This window comes from Staurois parvus, unplaced genomic scaffold (genome assembly GCF_062004578.1).
Source record: "Staurois parvus isolate SC_StPar_1 unplaced genomic scaffold, SC_StPar_1.0 ptg002566l, whole genome shotgun sequence".
Lineage (NCBI taxonomy): Eukaryota > Metazoa > Chordata > Amphibia > Anura > Ranidae > Staurois > Staurois parvus.
In genome coordinates, this window is record NW_028320362.1 from 13,852 (window position 1) to 32,084 (window position 18,233).

General features: G+C 50.2%; 1 protein-coding gene across 3 annotated transcripts in view; it reads left to right on the forward strand.

Annotated features, from left to right (window-relative positions):
• TUFT1 (tuftelin 1) overlaps nt 1–17,807 on the forward strand; it is a 28,102-nt gene extending 10,295 nt beyond the window's left edge. Inside the window, exons 2-14 of one of the 3 annotated variants that reach the window (XR_016309480.1) lie at nt 342–416; nt 683–790; nt 2,460–2,546; nt 3,976–4,044; nt 5,789–5,863; nt 5,956–6,063; nt 6,145–6,273; nt 6,792–6,886; nt 7,096–7,201; nt 9,701–9,784; nt 9,963–10,063; nt 13,770–16,383; nt 16,446–17,807. Coding sequence is in view for 1 of the 3 variants with exons in the window: in XM_089666160.1 (XP_089522286.1) it covers nt 342–416; nt 683–790; nt 2,460–2,546; nt 3,976–4,044; nt 5,789–5,863; nt 5,956–6,063; nt 6,145–6,273; nt 6,792–6,886; nt 7,096–7,201; nt 9,701–9,784; nt 9,963–10,063; nt 13,770–13,836 (1,104 nt within the window). In the remaining 2 variants the exon portion in view is untranslated. Of the gene's footprint in view, nt 1–341; nt 417–682; nt 791–2,459; nt 2,547–3,975; nt 4,045–5,788; nt 5,864–5,955; nt 6,064–6,144; nt 6,274–6,791; nt 6,887–7,095; nt 7,202–9,700; nt 9,785–9,962; nt 10,064–13,769 lie in introns of all 3 variants that reach the window. The other 2 variants (XR_016309481.1, XM_089666160.1) reach the window with 2 other exon arrangements.
• Nucleotides 17,808–18,233: the final 426 nt, after the last annotated feature.

Genomic DNA, 18,233 nt, shown 5'->3' on the forward strand with positions numbered 1-18,233 from the left:
TGATGACTCCCTGGTCTTGGTGAACATGGTGCTCTTCAACCATGATGACTCCCTGGCCTTGGTGAACATGGCGCTCTTCAGCTTTAATGCCTCTCTTGCCTTGGTGAACAAGAACAGATGCACACCTTGTACACCAACAAGCTTGCCCACTTGAACTTCTTTGGTGAGCCCAAGGAGTTGTATAGTACCGTTCATGGGTGTGGGGGAAGGGGGGGGGGGGTGTGTTAGGTGGGCTGTAAGTGGCCCCTATGATAAAGTGACCAATGAACACAAGACCTATTTCCAGTGATTTTACTTATGAATGTTCTTCTTCGCTCTGACCATTCTGTTTCTATTTTCAGGATAATGTCAAAACCTTACGCCTGACTCTACGGGAGGAGCACTCCCCAGAGAGGACGGAGACCATCAAAGTGAAGGTGAGGACCCAGAGACTGGGAGGGGGATCAGGGACATAGTGGGGGGAGGATGTGTTTGATCGCAATCTCCTTCCAAAAATACCACCGGTATGACGCATTCAGTGTCCTGCTGATGACATCGTAGCCGTCTGTTGACATTTTTGTCCAGTTTGTCACCCAATCGGCCTTTGGAGAGGCATCCAAATATATCTCCCGGCTCATGTGACACGGGGACCCCCAGCGTAAACAGCTGTCACTATTTCTCTTTTTTTTTTGTATGTCTGCAGCCGGTTGGACGCGCCTTCGCTCTCATATCATCCCGACCAACGCGGAGCTCTCGGCCTCTGAATTCCGAACTAATCAAGTCCAGCGATGGCGATGAAGAGATCATTAAGGTAATGGCCCCCTTGTGCCTCCAGACTGACAAATGCGATTTTCACGGGAGATGATTATTTCATGGAACTGCTCGGTGTGGTGTGTGGTGTCATAAAGATAAAGGAGTCCTCTACCCGATGTTCCAACAACAGGATCTTTCCTGCCATAATTCCTGGTACCGGGGAATATAGGATGTTCAGACCCACCATTGTGTGTTCCACATCATCCTCTTCCATTCCCCATAATAAAAAATGGTGGGATAGTGGGAGAACATTTTAATGGGCACAGCAGGTGTACAGACCTGGGAACTCAGGACAGGGATGGTGGGAACCCCTCATAATGGGTACAGCGGGCGTACAGACCTGGGAGCTCAGGACAGGGATGGTGGGAACCCCTCATAATGGGCACAGCAGGCGTACAGACCCAGGAACTTAGCACAGGGATGGTGGGAACCCCTCATAATGGGTACAGCAGGCGTACAGACCCAGGAACTTAGCACAGGGATGGTGGGAACCCCTCATAATGGGAACAGAGGGTGAACAGACCCGAGAACTCAGCACAGGGATGATGGGAACCCCTCATAATATGTACAGACCTGGGAACTCAGGACAGGGATGGTGGGAACCCCTCATAATGGGCACAGCAGGCGTACAGACCCGGGAACTCAGAACAGGGATGGTGGGAACCCCTCATAATGGGCACAGCGGGTATACAGATCTGGGAACTCAGCACAGGGATGGTGGGAACCCCTCATAATGGGCACAGCAGGTGTACAGACCCGGGAACTGAGCACAGGGATGATGGGAAGCCCTTATAATGGGCACATCAGGTGAACAGACCCGAGAACTTAGCATAAGGATGGTGGGAACCCCTCATAATGGGCACAGTGGGTGTACAGACCCGGGAACTCAGCACAGGGATGGTGGGAACCCCTCATAATGGGAACAGCAGGCTTACAGACCCAGGAACTCAGGACAGGGATGGAGGGAACCACCTTTATCTATTTTTATGCTGTTCCCATCTCTGCTGAGAGTTGGGTTTATCCTTCCAATAAATCACATCAGACATGATAAATAGAATCTTGAAGGATCAGCTTGTCCCCTTCCTCTGTGTCACCTTCCCGGAACGCGGATCTGGGCGGAGGCCGCCTCCCCAGCCTGTGAATACGATCTGTGCGGATCGGGATTACAGCGTTGTACACAACAGGATATTTATAGTTCCTGAGAGACCGATAACTGGGATCAAATATCGCCGCCAGTCCCCTCCCTGGTATTATTCTGCATCTCAGGAACGCAGGTTGGTGTGGCGTGTTTACGCAGGAGCCTGGAACGCCCGGGAAGGTGTCTTTGTTTACACGAGCCTTAAGGCTCTCCTTGTGCGTTCAAGTTGCTTATTTGCATAGCGATCCTCCTGCTTCACGGCCAGGAGAACCTTTTCTATCCTTCCGACCCCTCACCCGTGTGCTTACATGATCCAAATCGATAGACCCGAGAAACCAGAGCGGTCACACCAACGTGGTACGTTGAGGTGCCTCAGGAATAAAAGTCCCAAATGATGATGAATTTTGCAAAGTTCACCAACATTTTCTATTGATGGGGATCTTCAAAACCTAAACATGGCAACCAATGATAACCCAACGCCGATACTGGCTCTACCTCTGCTGTAATTGTGGTTCTTGTGTCCTCACAGGTCTACCTGAAGGCCAAAGCGGAGAACAAAGCCAACCATGAGTGGAACGTCAGCCAACTGAGGAACGAGGTTCGCCATATTCAAGAGGTGATTGAGTCATAAAGTTCTCGAGTGGAACGTCAGCCAACTGAGGCTGGAGAAACTAGGAAGGACCGGGGGGGAGGGGCTAGATAGAGGTTTATCTTGGTAGAGATGAGAACGTAAGACATAATGGAGTGATCTGTGCAGTGGGAGGAGCTTTTACAAACCTAGATAAAGGCTATCATGCCAGGGCTGAGGTGATGCTATGTCCTCGGGAAGACGGAGGTGGTCTTTATTGGTCAGGATGGGTTTAATCTCTTCCATTTCTACAAAAGTGACCGGATATTTCCGTTAAGAAACATTTTTACCGAACCCAAGACCCCATCTAGGGTCCCGCTCACCTGTCCCCCTATTTCAGTTTTCCCTTTCAACTAATCACCCCACCATGACCCCTTCACCAGTCACCCCCTTCTAGGGCCCCCATCCCACTCACCTGTCCCCCTGATTCAGCTTTCCCTTTCAACTAATCCCACCATACCCCTTTACCAGTCACTCCCTTCTAGGGCCCCCATCCCACTCACCTGTTCCCCCGACTCAGCTTCACCAGTCACCTCCCCCCCCCCTTCTAGGCTCCCCATCCTGCTCACCTGTTCCCCTGACTCAGCTTCACCAGTCACCCCCTTCCAGGGCCCCCATCCTGCTCACCTGTCCCCCTGATTCAGCTTTCCCTTTCAATTAATCACCCCACCATGACCCCTTCACCAGTCACCCCCCCCCCCTTCTAGGTTCCCCATCCCACTCACCTGTCCCCCTGACTCAGCTTCACCAGTCACCCCCCCCCCCCCCCCTTCTAGGTTCCCCATCCTGCTCACCTGTCCCCCTGGCTCAGCTTTCCCTTTGAGCCAGTCCCCATCCCCCCCCAATCTCCCTTCCTCTGCTTTCAACTAGTCACCCCTCCGGCCCTTCCCAGTGTCCCCATCCTAGAAATGGAAGAGATTAAACCCATCCTAACCAGTAAAGACCACCTCCATCTTCCGGACGTAAGACATAATGGAGTGAACTGCGCAGTGGGAGGAGCTTTTACAAACTTAGATAAAGGCTATCATGCCGTGGTTGAGGTGATGCTATGTCCTCGGGAAGACGGAGGTGGTCTTTACTGGTCAGGATGGGTTTAATCTCTTCCATTACTACAAAAGTGACCGAATATTTCCGTCGAGAAACATTTTTACCGAACACAAAACCCCACCAATTCCCTCGTCGCCAGAAGCTTTCCATCCTGAGTGGAAGCAATCCTCTAACAGCTCGTTAATAATTCATTGTTACATTTTATAAATATATTATGCGCTGAGTTCCTGTGTTTAAACCTTGTTAGTCATCCGGAGATCTGCGACTAATCTAATGGCTTGGGGGGGGGGGGAGTGCAGTCTGTGCGTGGTGCATTGTGGGTAGTCATGCCCTCTTCAAACATTTAACAGCTTGCCTCAACTTCTTTCAGGCGAGGACGTCTCTGAAGAATCTCAGAAAAGACCTTGATGGCTCAAAACACGGGCAGGAGGCAGACAAGGTAAACCTGTGTAGGCAAAGTTGGGTGAAGAGTAGAGTAAATCGGATTTTTTTAAGAGTTGGTGTCCAACATGTTGGGTGATCCAAATCCACCTTCTTCGGGGCTTCAGACAATAACGAAGGTGCGGTAGAGATAAACCCCGTGTCTCTGATTTGGCTTCAATCAATCACTGACTGCCAGCTCTGGACACATCTGGAATCAGCTCCAGACACTTCATGGACTTTGCCCTCATGAATTTGTAGCTTAACTGAAGTTCCTCTTTAGCTTTTAGTCTGTTGGTTCCCCTCATGGTGCTGCCATTCTCCCAACTGATGCTCCACAGCTAATGTTCTGCTGGGTTTTCTGAGTCTGCATTTCCAGTCTGAGGTCCTGCCATCAACCTTTAATGCCACTTGTGTTCCTCCTGGTCTGGATCTTCCAAGCTTGCACCTCCAGTCTGAGGTCCTACCATCAACATCTGCTGGCACTCATGTTCCTCCTGATCTGAATCTTCCAAGTCTGCATCTTCAGTCCAGGTTCTGCCATCAACATCCACTGGAACCTGTGTTCCTCCTCATCTGAATCTTCCAAGTCTGCATCCCCAGTCCAAGGTCCTGCCATCAACATCTACTAGCACTTGTGTTCCTCCTGATCTGGATCTTCCAAGTTTGCATCTTCAGTCCAAGGTCCTGCCATCAACATCTACTGGCACTTGTGTTCCTCCTAATCTGGATCTTCCGTGTCTGCATCTCCAATCCAAGATCCTGCCATCAACATCTACTGGCGCTTGTGTTCCTCCTAATCTGGATCTTCCAGGTCTGCATCTTCAGTCCAAGGTCCTGCCATCAACATCTACTGGCACTTGTGTTCCTTCTAATCTGGATCTTCCAAGTTTGCATCCCCAGTCCAAGGTCCTGCCATCAACATCTACTAGCACTTGTGTTCCTCCTGATCTGGATCTTCCAAGTTTGCATCTTCAGTCCAAGGTCCTGCCATCAACATATACTGGCACTTGTGTTCCTCCTAATCTGGATCTTCCGTGTCTGCATCTCCAATCCAAGATCCTGCCATCAACATCTACTGGCGCTTGTGTTCCTCCTAATCTGGATCTTCCAGGTCTGCATCTTCAGTCCAAGGTCCTGCCATCAACATCTACTAGCACTTGTGTTCCTCCTGATCTGGATCTTCCAAGTTTGCATCTTCAGTCCAAGGTCCTGCCATCAACATCTACTGGCGCTTATGTTCCTCCTAATATGGATCTCCCAAGTCTGCATCCCCAGTCCAAGGTCCTGCCATCAACATCTACTGGCACTTGTGTTCCTCCTGATCTGGATCTTCCATGTCTGCATCTCCAGTCCAGGTCCTGCCAACAACATCTACTGGCGATTGTGTTCCCCCTGGTCTGGATCTTTGATGTCTGCATCTCCAGTCCAGATTCTGCCATCAGCATCTACTGGCACTTGTGTTCCTCCTGTCCCTTGGCACTATCTGTTCTACTTCCAGAGGTGCTTAGGCCAGGGATACAAGAGAGGCCCCCCTTGTCATTTCAGTCTTCTATCAGGTACCTGACAAGCACTCTGGTGTATGGCTTACATTTTTCCAGGCAGGAGATTATTATCTGAAGCTCTGAAGGTGAGGGACTTGGAGACCTCCTGAAAAATAGTGGACACCAACCTTTTCTAAAATCAAATTATGTCCCTCACAAGAAGTTAAATAATATTTGGAGGTTGCATCATTTTTCTCATAATCTACTCTCTTTCTGAAGGTTTTGTTGTCGGAACATCACAATGGCGTTCGGCACTATGAGGAACCATGGTCGATGTCAAGAGACAGTGATGAGGTGAGAATTTATAGCCATTTGCCCCTTAGTCCACGAGGACCCCAGATGTATTCATGTTTATTCACACGGAACTCTAATCTGTGTTCCCTCAGGAATTTCCCGTGGACAATGGGAAGAACTTACGGGAGACCGCACAGAAGCTGTACGCCAGGCTCCAGGAGACTGAGAAGCGGCACCAGGCTGACCGCAGGTTGTTTGAGGTTAGCTCTCCAGTGCGTTCACTCTGGCTTTTATAGCACCGGCTTTTGGGCCAGTTTTGTGACTCCTTCTCTTGTGAACAGGAAAGGATCAACCAGTGTCAGCAGGAGGCGGAGCAAAACAACCGAGCACGCAAGCAAGCGGAGGAAACGGCGGGTGAGCGCCAGCGAGAGGTGGAAGAGCTGAGGAGGCTGATGACCAATATGGAGAAGGTAAGAGGAGGATATATACGGGACAATTCAGACAGAAGACTGACCTAGAAAGAAAAGTTGCAGAAATGAGGGTCACCCTGTAGTCCTAATGTACTTCCTGTCTTAAGGTGACAACACTGCTCCTCCATAGATACAGTACAGTGAGTGAGCGTTGTCATCCTAAGACAGGAAGTATGTTAATGGCAGGATCACCGGGTGAAAATAAAGGAAAACAACCTAAAAAAACCCAAGGATTGCAGCTACACACGCGAAGGACTGGTAGGCCTCAATATATTAATTTTGATTCTTGTGATTTGATACGACATGGTCGGTCTTTATCTGTAAGCATATGTTTTCTTGTTACTGCAACGCAATAAATGGTTCAATTTGTTAGAAAACATCGAGTATTTACAAAATGATCGGCAAAAAACGGTCCCAGCCATGGACAGATGTCAATTTCGTGTGCCCACATCGCCGTATTTACACTACAAAGGCAGATGAGTCATTTAGAGTCACCAACTTGCTTGGTCTGTCTGTAGGAACATCAGGACTTGCTGAACAGGATGCAAGAAAATGAGAAGGAGCTGGACGGTCTACGAGGACAGAAAGCGGAAAATGGACCTCTACAGGACAAGTGAGTAAAATTGGGCACTTAAAATTCAGCCCGAATCTGATTTCTGTTTTGGAAGTAGCTAAGGAATGGTTTACGCCCCCTGCTGGGTGGAGGACACACGTGGCGGTGAAGCCTGGATGATACTGGTGACAACCTTAGATTTGAAAACTGGAGCCCCAAAATTTCCAGCCTCACAGGCTCTCCCTAATTATTCTGTTCTTGTATTTCAGGTGTCAGGAGCTGGAGAAGACCGTGGCCAATCTGAAAGAGAAGATCCACCACCTGGATGATATGTTAAAGAGCCAACAGCGCAAAGTACGACAGATGATTGAGCAGGTACGTGCAAACCATTTTGAGACAGTCTGACTGCAGTCACGTACAATCGAACAACAGACAGATCCATTATATGGTCAAAGGTATATGGAAACCTGACCATCACACTCAGAAGTATGTGGCCAGAGGTATTATACCCCTCTCCAAATGATGGAGCTCAGGTTGTTTCCACGGGTTCTGTTAATACTCCATCATCCAAAGACATTGTAGACAACTGTGCACTTCCAACCTTGGGGTAACAGTTTGAAGACCCTTTTCTGTTCCAGCATGACCGTGACCTGTGTACAAAGCCAGCTTCATAAACCTATGGATGACCAGTTTGGTGTGGAGGAACTCAAGTGTCCTGCACCTTTGGGCTGAACTGGAACATCACTTGCGAGCCAGGTCTTTTTTTTTTTTGTGCCACACATGAGGCCCAACATGTGAGCCATGTTTTTTTTTTTTTTCCGTGCCAAACGAGAGGCCCAATGTGTGAACCAAATCTTTTTTTTTTTTTTTTTTTGGTGCCCAACGTGAGGTCCAACATGTGAGCCAGGTCTTTTTTTGGTGCCAAACATGAGGCCCAATGTGTGAGCCAGGTCTTTGTTTTTGGTGCCCAATGTGTGAGCCAGGTCTTTTCTTTTTTAATTTGGTGCCCAATGTGTGAGCCAGGTCTTTTCTTTTTTAATTTGGTGCCCAATGTGTGAGCCAGGTCTTTTTCTTGGTGCCTAACGTGAGGCCCAATGTGTGAGCCAGGTCTTTTATTTTAATTTGGTGCCCAATATGTGAGCCAGATCTTTTTCTTGGTGCCTAACGTGAGGCCCAATGTGTGAACCAGGTCTTTTTTTGGGTGCCCAACATGGGTCCCAACGTGTGAACCAGGTCTTTTTTTGGGTGCCCAACATGGGTCCCAACGTGTGAACCGAGTCTTTTTTTTTTGGTGTCAAACGTGAGGCCCAACATGAGTCTTCTCATCCAACATCAGTTTCTAAGCTCACAAATAGGATAAATTCCAACAGACACCCTTCAAAATCTTGTGGAAAGGCCTCTCAGAAGGGTGGAAGATGTTATAGCCACAAAGGAGGGCAACTACAGTATAATGTCCATGGGGGAAGGGGGGAAAACTCCAAATAATGGTCATGAATTTTGAACGAAATGTCCAACAAGCTCATGTAGATGCATTGGTGAGGTGTCCACAACTGTTTCTCCATAACGTGTTTTTCAACAAAGGTTGCAAAATTATTCACCCGTGGAAATGTTTGAAATCTGACTTTGCACCGAGTTTCTGCACTCCGGCTGAGAGCTGAAATCTGCCTCACAGTGGGAGTGGTTGTTTTTGTAAGCTGACGGACAGAAGGGGGGGTGATACTTAGGCACTAAGGGTGCTCAGGGAGGGTGTGACGAGTGTGGTTTTGATCAGTAGTAAAGACATCGCCGGAACAAGGTGATCTAGCACCCAGGGCGAAGATGCCAGATGGCGCCCCTCAAAATGTATGAGCATGTGTCAGAAAAAAATTCCCTCCCCCCCCCCCCCCCAAAAAAAAATTGAGCATTTATCTTCACACTTACCCTCGAAGCATGAATTCCCCCTGCAAGCCAAATAAAATTTACCCCCTCTTCTAGCTCAAATCCTCTCCCTCCCGAAATTCCCCCTCCCAGCACAAATCCTCTTCCTCCTGAAATTACCCCTCCTAGCACAAATCCTCTTCCTCCTGAAATTACCCCTCCTAGCACAAATCCTCTTCCTCCCGAAATTCCCCCTTCTAGCACAAATCCTCTCCCTCCCGAAATTCCCCCTCCTAGCACAAATCCTCTTCCTCCTGAAATTCCCCCTCCTAGCACAAATCCTCTCCCTCCCGAAATTCCCCATCCTAGCACAAATCCTCTCCCTGCCGAAATTCCCCCTCCTAGCACAAATCCTCTTCCCCCCGAAATTCCCCCTCCTAGCACAAATCCTCTCCCCCCCCCCGAAATTCCCCTCCTAGCACAAATCCTCTCCCTGCCGAAATTCCCCCTCGTAGCACAAATCCTCTTCCCCCCGAAATTCCCCCTTGTAGCACAAATCCTCTTCCCCCCGAAATTCCCCCTCCTAGCACAAATCCTCTTCCCCCCCGAAATTCCCCCTCCTAGCACAAATCCTCTTCCCCCCCGAAATTCCCCCTCCTAGCACAAATCCTCTTCCCCCCGAAATTCCCCCTCCTAGCATAAATCCTCTTCCCCTCAAATTTCCCCTCTGAGCATAAATTCCCCCCCAGCACAAATTACCCCCAAATCTCCTCTTAGCAGCAATCCTCCGACCAAATTTCCCATCCTAACACCCCCCCATCATTCCTATTAGCACAAATCTCTAGCAACCGCCCCTCCTGCCCACCCCTTGTCCCAGCCCTGAGTAAGGATGAGGAGGACTAATGACCGTTTGGGAAGTGTGGCCCCAAAAAATGTCATGCTGGAGCGGGCTTCCACCGGTGATGAACAGGTTCCATTCCAGACGTTAATTTTTAAGGTCTTCTGTTGTGTCCACAGGTGCAGAACTCCCGCACAGCCGCACAAGAGAAGGACTCTCTCATCCAGGAATTACGGGAGAAAGTCTCCTGGCTTCAGGCAGAGGTAAGAGGCAGGCCTGCATTGATCCCTCCGTCGGATTTCTGCTCCAGAAAGTCTAATCCCATCATTTGTGACTCATAAGCCACGGATCCTCCTTCGTCTGTTATGACAGCCCTGCCCAAATATCTTCCCTTTTTTTTATACGCTGTAGAATGACCTAATTCTTGTTTTGTTTTTCTAGAACCTGGAACTACAGGACAAACTGGAACACTTTCTATCCACCCAACCAGGACACGCAACCCAGCTGCCGAGGGCTTACGCCAGACCCAACGTACATAATTTGTAGGTATTCTAAAAAACAGATTCTTCTGTGTCTTGGTGTTCCAGTTATGGTTGCTTCTTTTTGGCCGTGGTGGGTGTGGTGGAATCAAAGAGAAATTTTTGGTGTTCCAGTCATGGTTGCTTCTTCTTGGCTGTGGTGGATGTGGTGGTATCAAAGAGAAATTTTTGATGTTCCAGTCATGGTTGCTTCTTCTTGGCCGTGGTGGGTGAGGTGGTGTCAAAGAGAAATTTTTGTTGTTCCAGTCATGGTTGCTTCTTCTTGGCCGTGGTGGGTGTGGTGGTATCAAAGAGAAATTTGCATTTGTGTCCGTTTTGAAGACCTTCTCAGTATCTGTGAAGCGTGTGACAAGCATTGTCCATCTTTCATCACTTGTCTTGAACGTGTCCCCTAAAAATGTTGGGAGTTAGAACCAAAGTGGTGGCATTAGATCTGCAACCGAAATAATCTATTCCTTTGGCCTTCTGAGTGGCAACATCTTCCAGAAGCATGCTTGTCTACAAAACCGTTGTTAGGCTAGCCCCGTGGTTTCTCAAGTGGGAGGCTCCATGGAAGGAAGGGGGTGAGGGTTTCTCAAGTGGGAGGCTCCATGGAAGGAAGGGGGTGAGGTTTTCTCAAGTGGGAGGCTCCATGGAAGGAAGGGGGTGAGGGTTTCTCAAGTGGGAGGCTCCATGGAAGGAAGGGGGTGAGGGTTTCTCAAGTGGGAGGCTCCATGGAAGGAAGGGGGTGAGGGTTTCTCAAGTGGGAGGCTCCATGGAAGGAAGGGGGTGAGGGTTTCTCAAGTGGGAGGCTCCATGGAAGGAAGGGGGTGAGGTTTTTCTCAAGTGGGAGGCTCCATGGAAGGAAGGGGGTGAGGGTTTCTCAAGTGGGAGGCTCCATGGAAGGAAGGGGGTGAGGGTTTCAAAAGTGGGAGGCTCCATGGAAGGAAGGGGGTGAGGTTTTCTCAAGTGGGAGGCTCCATGGAAGGAAGGGGGTGAAGTTTTCTCGAGTGGGAGGTTTCATGGAAGGAAGGGGGTGAGGGTTTCTCGAGTGGGAGGCTCCATGGAAGGAAGGGGGGGTGATGGTTTCTCGAGTGGGAGGCTCCATGGAAGAAAGGGGGGGTGATGGTTTCTCGAGTGGGAGGCTCCATGGAAGAAGGAGGGGTGAGGGTTTCTGGAGTGGGAGGCTCCACGGGAGGAAGGGGGCGAGGGTTTCTGGAGTGGGAGGCTCCACGGGAGGAAGAGGGCGAGGGTTTCTGGAGTGGGAGGCTCCACGGAAGGAAGGGGGCGAGGGTTTCTGGAGGGGGAGGCTCCACGGAAGGAAGGGGGCGAGGGTTTCTGGAGGGGGAGGCTCCACGGAAGGAAGGGGGCGAGGGTTTCTGGAGTGGGAGGCTCCACGGAAGGAAGGGGGCGAGGGTTTCCGGAGTGGGAGGCTCCACGGAAGGAAGGGGGCGAGGGTTTCTGGAGTGGGAGGCTCCACGGAAGGAAGGGGGCGAGGGTTTCTCGAGGGGGAGGCTCCATGGAAGGAAGGGTGTGAGGGACATCTCCAGCCTTACCACTGTGGATAGCTGTACGCACACATTCCGCTGCCAGAGGAGACCAGTTTCTCTGTAAAGGATGGAGGTCACCCTTACTTGGTGTTAGGCGCACGGAAGAGACCTTGAAAGCGACCCACGGGGAAAGTCACCAGGTCTGTCACCTGGACTGAATCATGCAGCTAACGCAAAGCAATGGTAGCAGGGAGGTCCTTCCACTAGAGGCCCTCAGACACCGCTTTCTTTCCAGCAAGGAGAACAGTGATCAGCACAGTAATGACATCACCAAATCTCAGCCCAGAATCTCCAGAGACAAGCAGTCAGAGGCAGCAATGCCTTAGATCTGGGGTCTCCAAACTTTGCAAGCAAAGGGCCAATTTATTGTCCTTCAGACTTTAAGTGGGTCGGGCTGTGGCCAACGGGAGTAGAAAATGCCCCTGGCACCACTGAGAAAAATTATTGTTGATAGAAAAATTACATATCGCCTGAGGTCAGTAGCAGAAGGAATAGTGCCCCATCATTGGTGTCAGTGGGAGGAATAGTGCCCCGTCATTGGTGTCAGTGGGAGGAATAGTGCCCCGTCATTGGTGTCAGTGGGAGGAATAGTGCCCCATCATTGGTGTCAGTGGGAGGAATAGTGCCCCGTCATGGTGTCAGTGGGAGGAATAGTGCCCCGTCATTGGTAATAGTGGAAAGAATAATACCCCATTGTTGGTGACAGTGGAGGGAATAGTGGTCTATCTTTGGTGTCAGTGGGAGGATTAGTGTCCCATCATTGGTGTCAGTGGAGGGAATAGTAGTCTATCTTTGTTGTCAGTGGGAAGAAAAGTGCCCCCATCATTGGTGTCAGTGGGAGAAATAGTGCCCCGTCATTGGTAATAGCGGGAGGAATAATACCCCATCATTGGTGTCAAGAGGAAGGAATGGTGCCCTATTGTTGGTGTCAGTGGGAGGAATAGTGCCCCATCCTTGGTAATAGTGGGAAGAATAGTGCCCCATCATTGGTGTCAGTGGGAGGATTAGTGCCCCATCATTGGTGTCAGTGGGAGGATTAGTGCCCCATCATTGGTGTCAGTGGGAGGATTAGTGCCCCATCATTGGTGTCAGTGGGAGGATTAGTGCCCCATCATTGGTGTCAGTGGGAGGATTAGTGCCCCATCATTGGTGTCAGTGGGAGGATTAGTGCCCCATCATTGGTGTCAGTGGGAGGATTAGTGCCCCATCATTGGTGTCAGTGGGAGGATTAGTGCCCCATCATTGGTGTCAGTGGGAGGATTAGTGCCCCATCATTGGTGTCAGTGGAGGATTAGTGCCCCATCATTGGTGTCAGTGGGAGGATTAGTGCCCCATCATTGGTGTCAGTGGGAGGATTAGTGCCCCATCATTGGTGTCAGTGGGAGGATTAGTGCCCCATCATTGGTGTCAGTGGGAGGATTAGTGCCCCATCATTGGTGTCAGTGGAAAGAATAGTGCCCCATCACTGGTGTCAGTGGTAGGAATAGAACCCATTATTGGTGTCCGTTGAAGGAATAGTGCCCCGTCATTGGTAATAATTGTAGAGAATAGTACCCCATCATTGGTGTCAGTGGAAGGAATAGTACCCCATCATTGGTGTCAGTGGAAGGAATAGTACCTCATTGTTGGTGTCAGTGGAAGGAATAGTACCCCATCAGTGCTGTCAGTGGAAGAAAAAGTGCCCTATCGTTGGTGTCAGTGGAAGGAATAGTACCCCTTCATTGGTGTTAGTGGGAGGAACAGTGCCCCATCCTTGGTAATAGTGGGAAGAATGGTACCCCATCAGTGCTGTCAGTGGCTCGTGGTTTGGAATGATGGCTCATGGTTGGTGTCAGTAGGAGGAATAACACCTCGTATCAGTAGACGAGAAATTGCCCTAAGGGCCTGATAAAGGCAAGCAAAGGGCCACAGTTTGGAGACCGCAGCCTTAGATGATCTCACACCACAGACTTACATCTATGAGGCTACAGAACATGAGTGCCTAGGCACAGAAAGGGCACTGCTACTTTGGGTAGAGTTTTCCAGGGTCCTAACATTTCTAGATGTTCTCCATAACATCTCAAATCTTCACTTTTTGGGTTCAAGTCCTCTTCAATGTCACTTCTGCAATGATCTCTCGAAATATTTGTTCCTTCTGAGGTCACATCTAACACCCTTCCTCTCTCTCTCTCTCTCTATAGCAAGCGAGTGTACCTTCCGGCTGGAGCGGGCCGGCCTCAGCCACTCATCAAGCTGGTGGAGACATGAGCTGAAGGTGGCGTGCGATGATGCAGGCGTCTGTCGTGTTCCACGTGAGCAGCCGGTGGCCTGACGGAAAGGACCGTACGGATTGCCTTTTTCGAAGACTATCGCCTGGTCGAGCCTCTACTCTGCGGCTGTGCCCTGGAGTACGGGACGAATTTTACTCAACCCTTCTAACCATCCTATAGACGATAATTTATACCTCCCCAGTTGGTTTTTAGGACTCTTCTAGTTAAATGCATTCTCGTTGACGACCTTTCCTCTCGAGACGCCTCCTACTTTGGAGCACCGAGGATGGACCTTCCGTGTTTTTGAACGCTGCATTTCGGGGCGACAAACCGTTGCCTTAAACTTATCAGCAAAACCAAAGATTCTTCGAGACCCGATGAGCTGGAAGTCACCCAACGCTGGGCTGCATCTCAAAGTCTCCCTCAACAGATGAGATTCTTCTGAACCTGAAGAAACCGAAAAGTCCCGAGCGAGGATTTTAACTACGTCTGAACTAGATGACTATCAGGAGTGACAAGCGGCGGTGGGGGGGGGGGGGGGGAAGGGGAAGCCCCAGGGGAGCGTATGGAATGTTTTGTCCCTGTTTTGTGCCGCTAGATGTCTCGTTTTGGGTGTTGCATAAGTGCGCACGCCTCTGTCTGGCCTCGGCTTTGTACCCTGAAATACAGGTTATAGAATTTGGTAAGGTTCCAGCTTCTCCATTTGACTAAGCTCCCCAGAGGCTCGGTACAAATGCCACCTCGAAGCTCCATCTAGAACGTCATAGGTGCTATTTTTTTTTTTTTTTTTTGGTGTCTACTGACTGAAGGAAAGGTAACACCCAAAACTGGGAGAGCCTCCAACGTTCCTGCACTTTGACTGTTCGCTATCATCATGGTCTGCTGTGCCTTACGTGAGGCAGATCTCACGTCGTAGGGCTCTTGTTGGTAGGAATCGATGAGGTTCAGGTCCTGTGGCTTTCCAGCTCTTGAGGAACTTCATGTCCCAACCTACATTCCTCTGCTTGGGAAATAAATTTCCACCTCGTATGGAGATCCAAAGGCTACTTATTAAGGACAGCTACTTCCACGGGACCACCAGAACCTAAAACAAAAAGGCCCTGATTTATTAAGCTGTGATATTACCTAGGACAGCCATTATCAGCCAGGGTTCTTTGGAGCACTAGGGTTCCTCCAGTGGTGGCTCTGAGTTCCTTGAGCTGTGGCTAACCAACCTCCCATGTAATGGTGCCTGCAAAGTTCCAGGTCTAACATCACTTTGCAGAGCCAGTGGCATGACTCGAACGGTGGCAATCTGACCACCACTGTAAGGAGGGCATTCTTCCCGCTGACCACCACCAATGTAAGGGGCATTTTTCCAATGCCCACCAATGGACTAATCTTAGAAGGGGTTTCCTGAGACCTGAAAATTATTGCAAGGGTCCCTTTGGGGTAAAACTGCTGAGAAAGGCCACGGAGTCTACATCACGGCGACTCTCAGGGCTGGTGTGCAGCGACATGGCCAGCTCGTGTCAACCGAAAAAGGTGAAGTCCTGATGCCATGGCCTTGTTAGCACATGCTAGAACAAGCTGGACATGCTTGTACTGCAGGTCCTAGTGCCGCCATTCTTAACTAGGGTTCCGTAGAACCCTAGGAATCCTCCGAAGGTTGTTAGGGGTTCCTTGATCTGTGGCTGATTGGCCTCCCAAGTGATGGTGCCTGCATAGTTTTGGGTTCGGTGCCAATTGGCAGAGCCAGAAACAAGACACCAATTAGCCTTCTTCTCCCTGGCCACCAATGTAAGGCCTTCCTCCCACCGACCATTACTATAAGGTGGACATTCTTCCCACTGATCACCAATGTAAGGGACGTTCTTCCCACTGACCCCCAATGTAAGGGACGTTCTTCCCACTGACCCCCAATGTAAGGGACGTTCTTCCCACTGACCACCATGTAAGGGACGTTCTTCCCACTGACCCCCAATGTAAGGGACGTTCTTCCCACTGACCACCAATGTAAGGGACGTTCTTCCCACTGACCACCAATGTAAGGGACGTTCTTCCCACTGACCTCCAATGTAAGGGACGTTCTTCCCACTGACCCCCAATGTAAGGGACATTCTTCCCACTGACCACCAATGTGTAAGGGGCATTCTTCTCACTGACCAGCAATGAAAGGGACGTTCTTCCCACTGACCTTCAATGAATGAATCACAGGGGTCCCCTGAAGCCTGCAGAGAAAAGGAGGAGACCCACAAGAGATAACAAGGAATGGGCCACCACTTTTTATTGTAGGGTTTAAATGCTAAAACGGCATGCGAATGACATTGGCCTCAAGGCCATTTTAGCATGCCTTAAGCACTTCTTACGTGATACTGAAGCTTGATGTATCAGCCTTAATGGCCTGAGAGCTGTAGATACATCCTCGGAGGAGGAGGTCATCCAAAGGGTTAGTTGGGTGGAGGAGGATGGGAAAGATGGAGATACATCCTCGGAGGAGAAGGTCATCCAAGTGGTTTGTTGGGTGGAGGATGGGAAAGATGGAGATACATCCTCGGAGGAGAAGGTCATCCAAGTGGTTGTTGGGTGGAGGATGGGAAAGATGGAGATACATCCTCGGAGGAGAAGGTCATCCAAGTGGTTTGTTGAGTGGAGGATGGGAAAGATGGAGATACATCCTCGGAGGAGAAGGTCATCCAAGTGGTTTGTTGGGTGGAGGATGGGAAAGATGGAGATACATCCTCGGAGGAGGAGGTCATCCAAAGGGTTAGTTGGGTGGAGGAGGATGGGAAAGATGGAGATACATCCTCGGAGGAGAAGGTCATCCAAGTGGTTTGTTGGGTGGAGGATGGGAAAGATGGAGATACATCCTCGGAGGAGAAGGTCATCCAAGTGGTTCGTTGGGTCGAGGATGGGAAAGAAGTAGATACGTCCTCGGGGAGAAGGTCATCCAAATGGTTCGTTGGGTGGAGGATGGGAAAGAAGTAGATACGTCCTCGGGGGAGAAGGTCATCCAAATAGTTCATGGGTGGAGGAGGATGGGAAAGATGGCGATACATCCTCGGAGGAGAAGGTCATCCAAGTGGTTCGTTGGGTGGAGGAGGATGGGAAAGCTGTAGATACATCCTCGGAGGAGAAGGTCATCCAAATGGTTTGTTGGGTGGAGGAGGATGGGAAAGATGTAGATACATCCTCGGAGGAGAAGGTCATCCAAATGGTTTGTTGGGTGGAGGAGGATGGGAAAGATGTAGATACATCCTCGGAGGAGAAGGTCATCCAAGTGGTTCGTTGGGTGGAGGAGGATGGGAAAGATGTAGATACGTCCTCAGAGGAGAAGGTCATCCAAGTGGTTCGTTGGGTGGAGGAGGATGGGAAAGATGTAGATACGTCCTCGGAGGAGAAGGTCATCCAAGTGGTTTGTTGGGTGGAGGAGGATGGGAAAGATGTAAAGGGACCAATCTTTTGGGGAACTCAAAGGTCCAACAGAACCGGGACAAGGTCCTTGGGCATCGAAGGTGAGAAGGTCAAATTACCACCACCCCCCCCCCCCCCCCGCTCTTTCCATATGAGCTGTGGACTACTTCAGGTAGTCCTCAGGTTTCACCCCCTCCTGCAAAAGTGCCCAAGGCAACCACCTCATCTGCCTACCCCTTGGCCCGGCCCGAACCCTAGCCACCCACTAGGACTCCCGTGTGTCCCATCCGTGGCCAGAAATGTTCTGCAGGACATTTTTCTTTTAGGTCTGGTGGTCCCAGAGGAAAAAGGGCTTTACGGGACCTCCGTTTCGGTTCCTGCCGTGTGTGATGCCGATTTTCCAGATCTTCCACCAACTTGATACCGCTGTCGATATTTAGGGAACTTGAAAAGCACTGCTCCCTGTATATTACCTCCCCCACCCTTCCCCTCCCCCAACACCTTGTATGTATTTATTGTGGGTCTCCTGGCCTTCGGCTGTAATATACATAGAAATAAAACCATCGTATTTAATGAGCTGTGTGGTGAAGCCTCCTGATTGGTGGAGAGCGGCGGGAGAGACGGCGGAATGTCTGATGTTTTATAAATAGAGCCGTGTGTATGTGTGTGGTGTGTGAACACGTGTTGTGGGAGGGGCTGGGTTATGAGCGCCGGGGACAAGTATGTGCATGACCGCCCGTGTGTGGGAAGCCAGGCTGAGCCCAGGCAGTTTCGTCTGATACACGCCCCGTATAATGAGAGGATGACGCACGCCGCAACCCCCGACAAGGCCAAGGCCCATCGCAGACCTCAGCCCCCCTCACTGGGCAGAGACCCCATAGAGAGGCAAATGGCGAGATTCCCCCAGTCGTTGTGTGTCTGCCCCTCCCACAATGAAATTCCCCAGTAGTTTGTCTCTGCCTCTCCCACAATGGGGAGATTCCCCCCGTAGTTTGTGTCTCT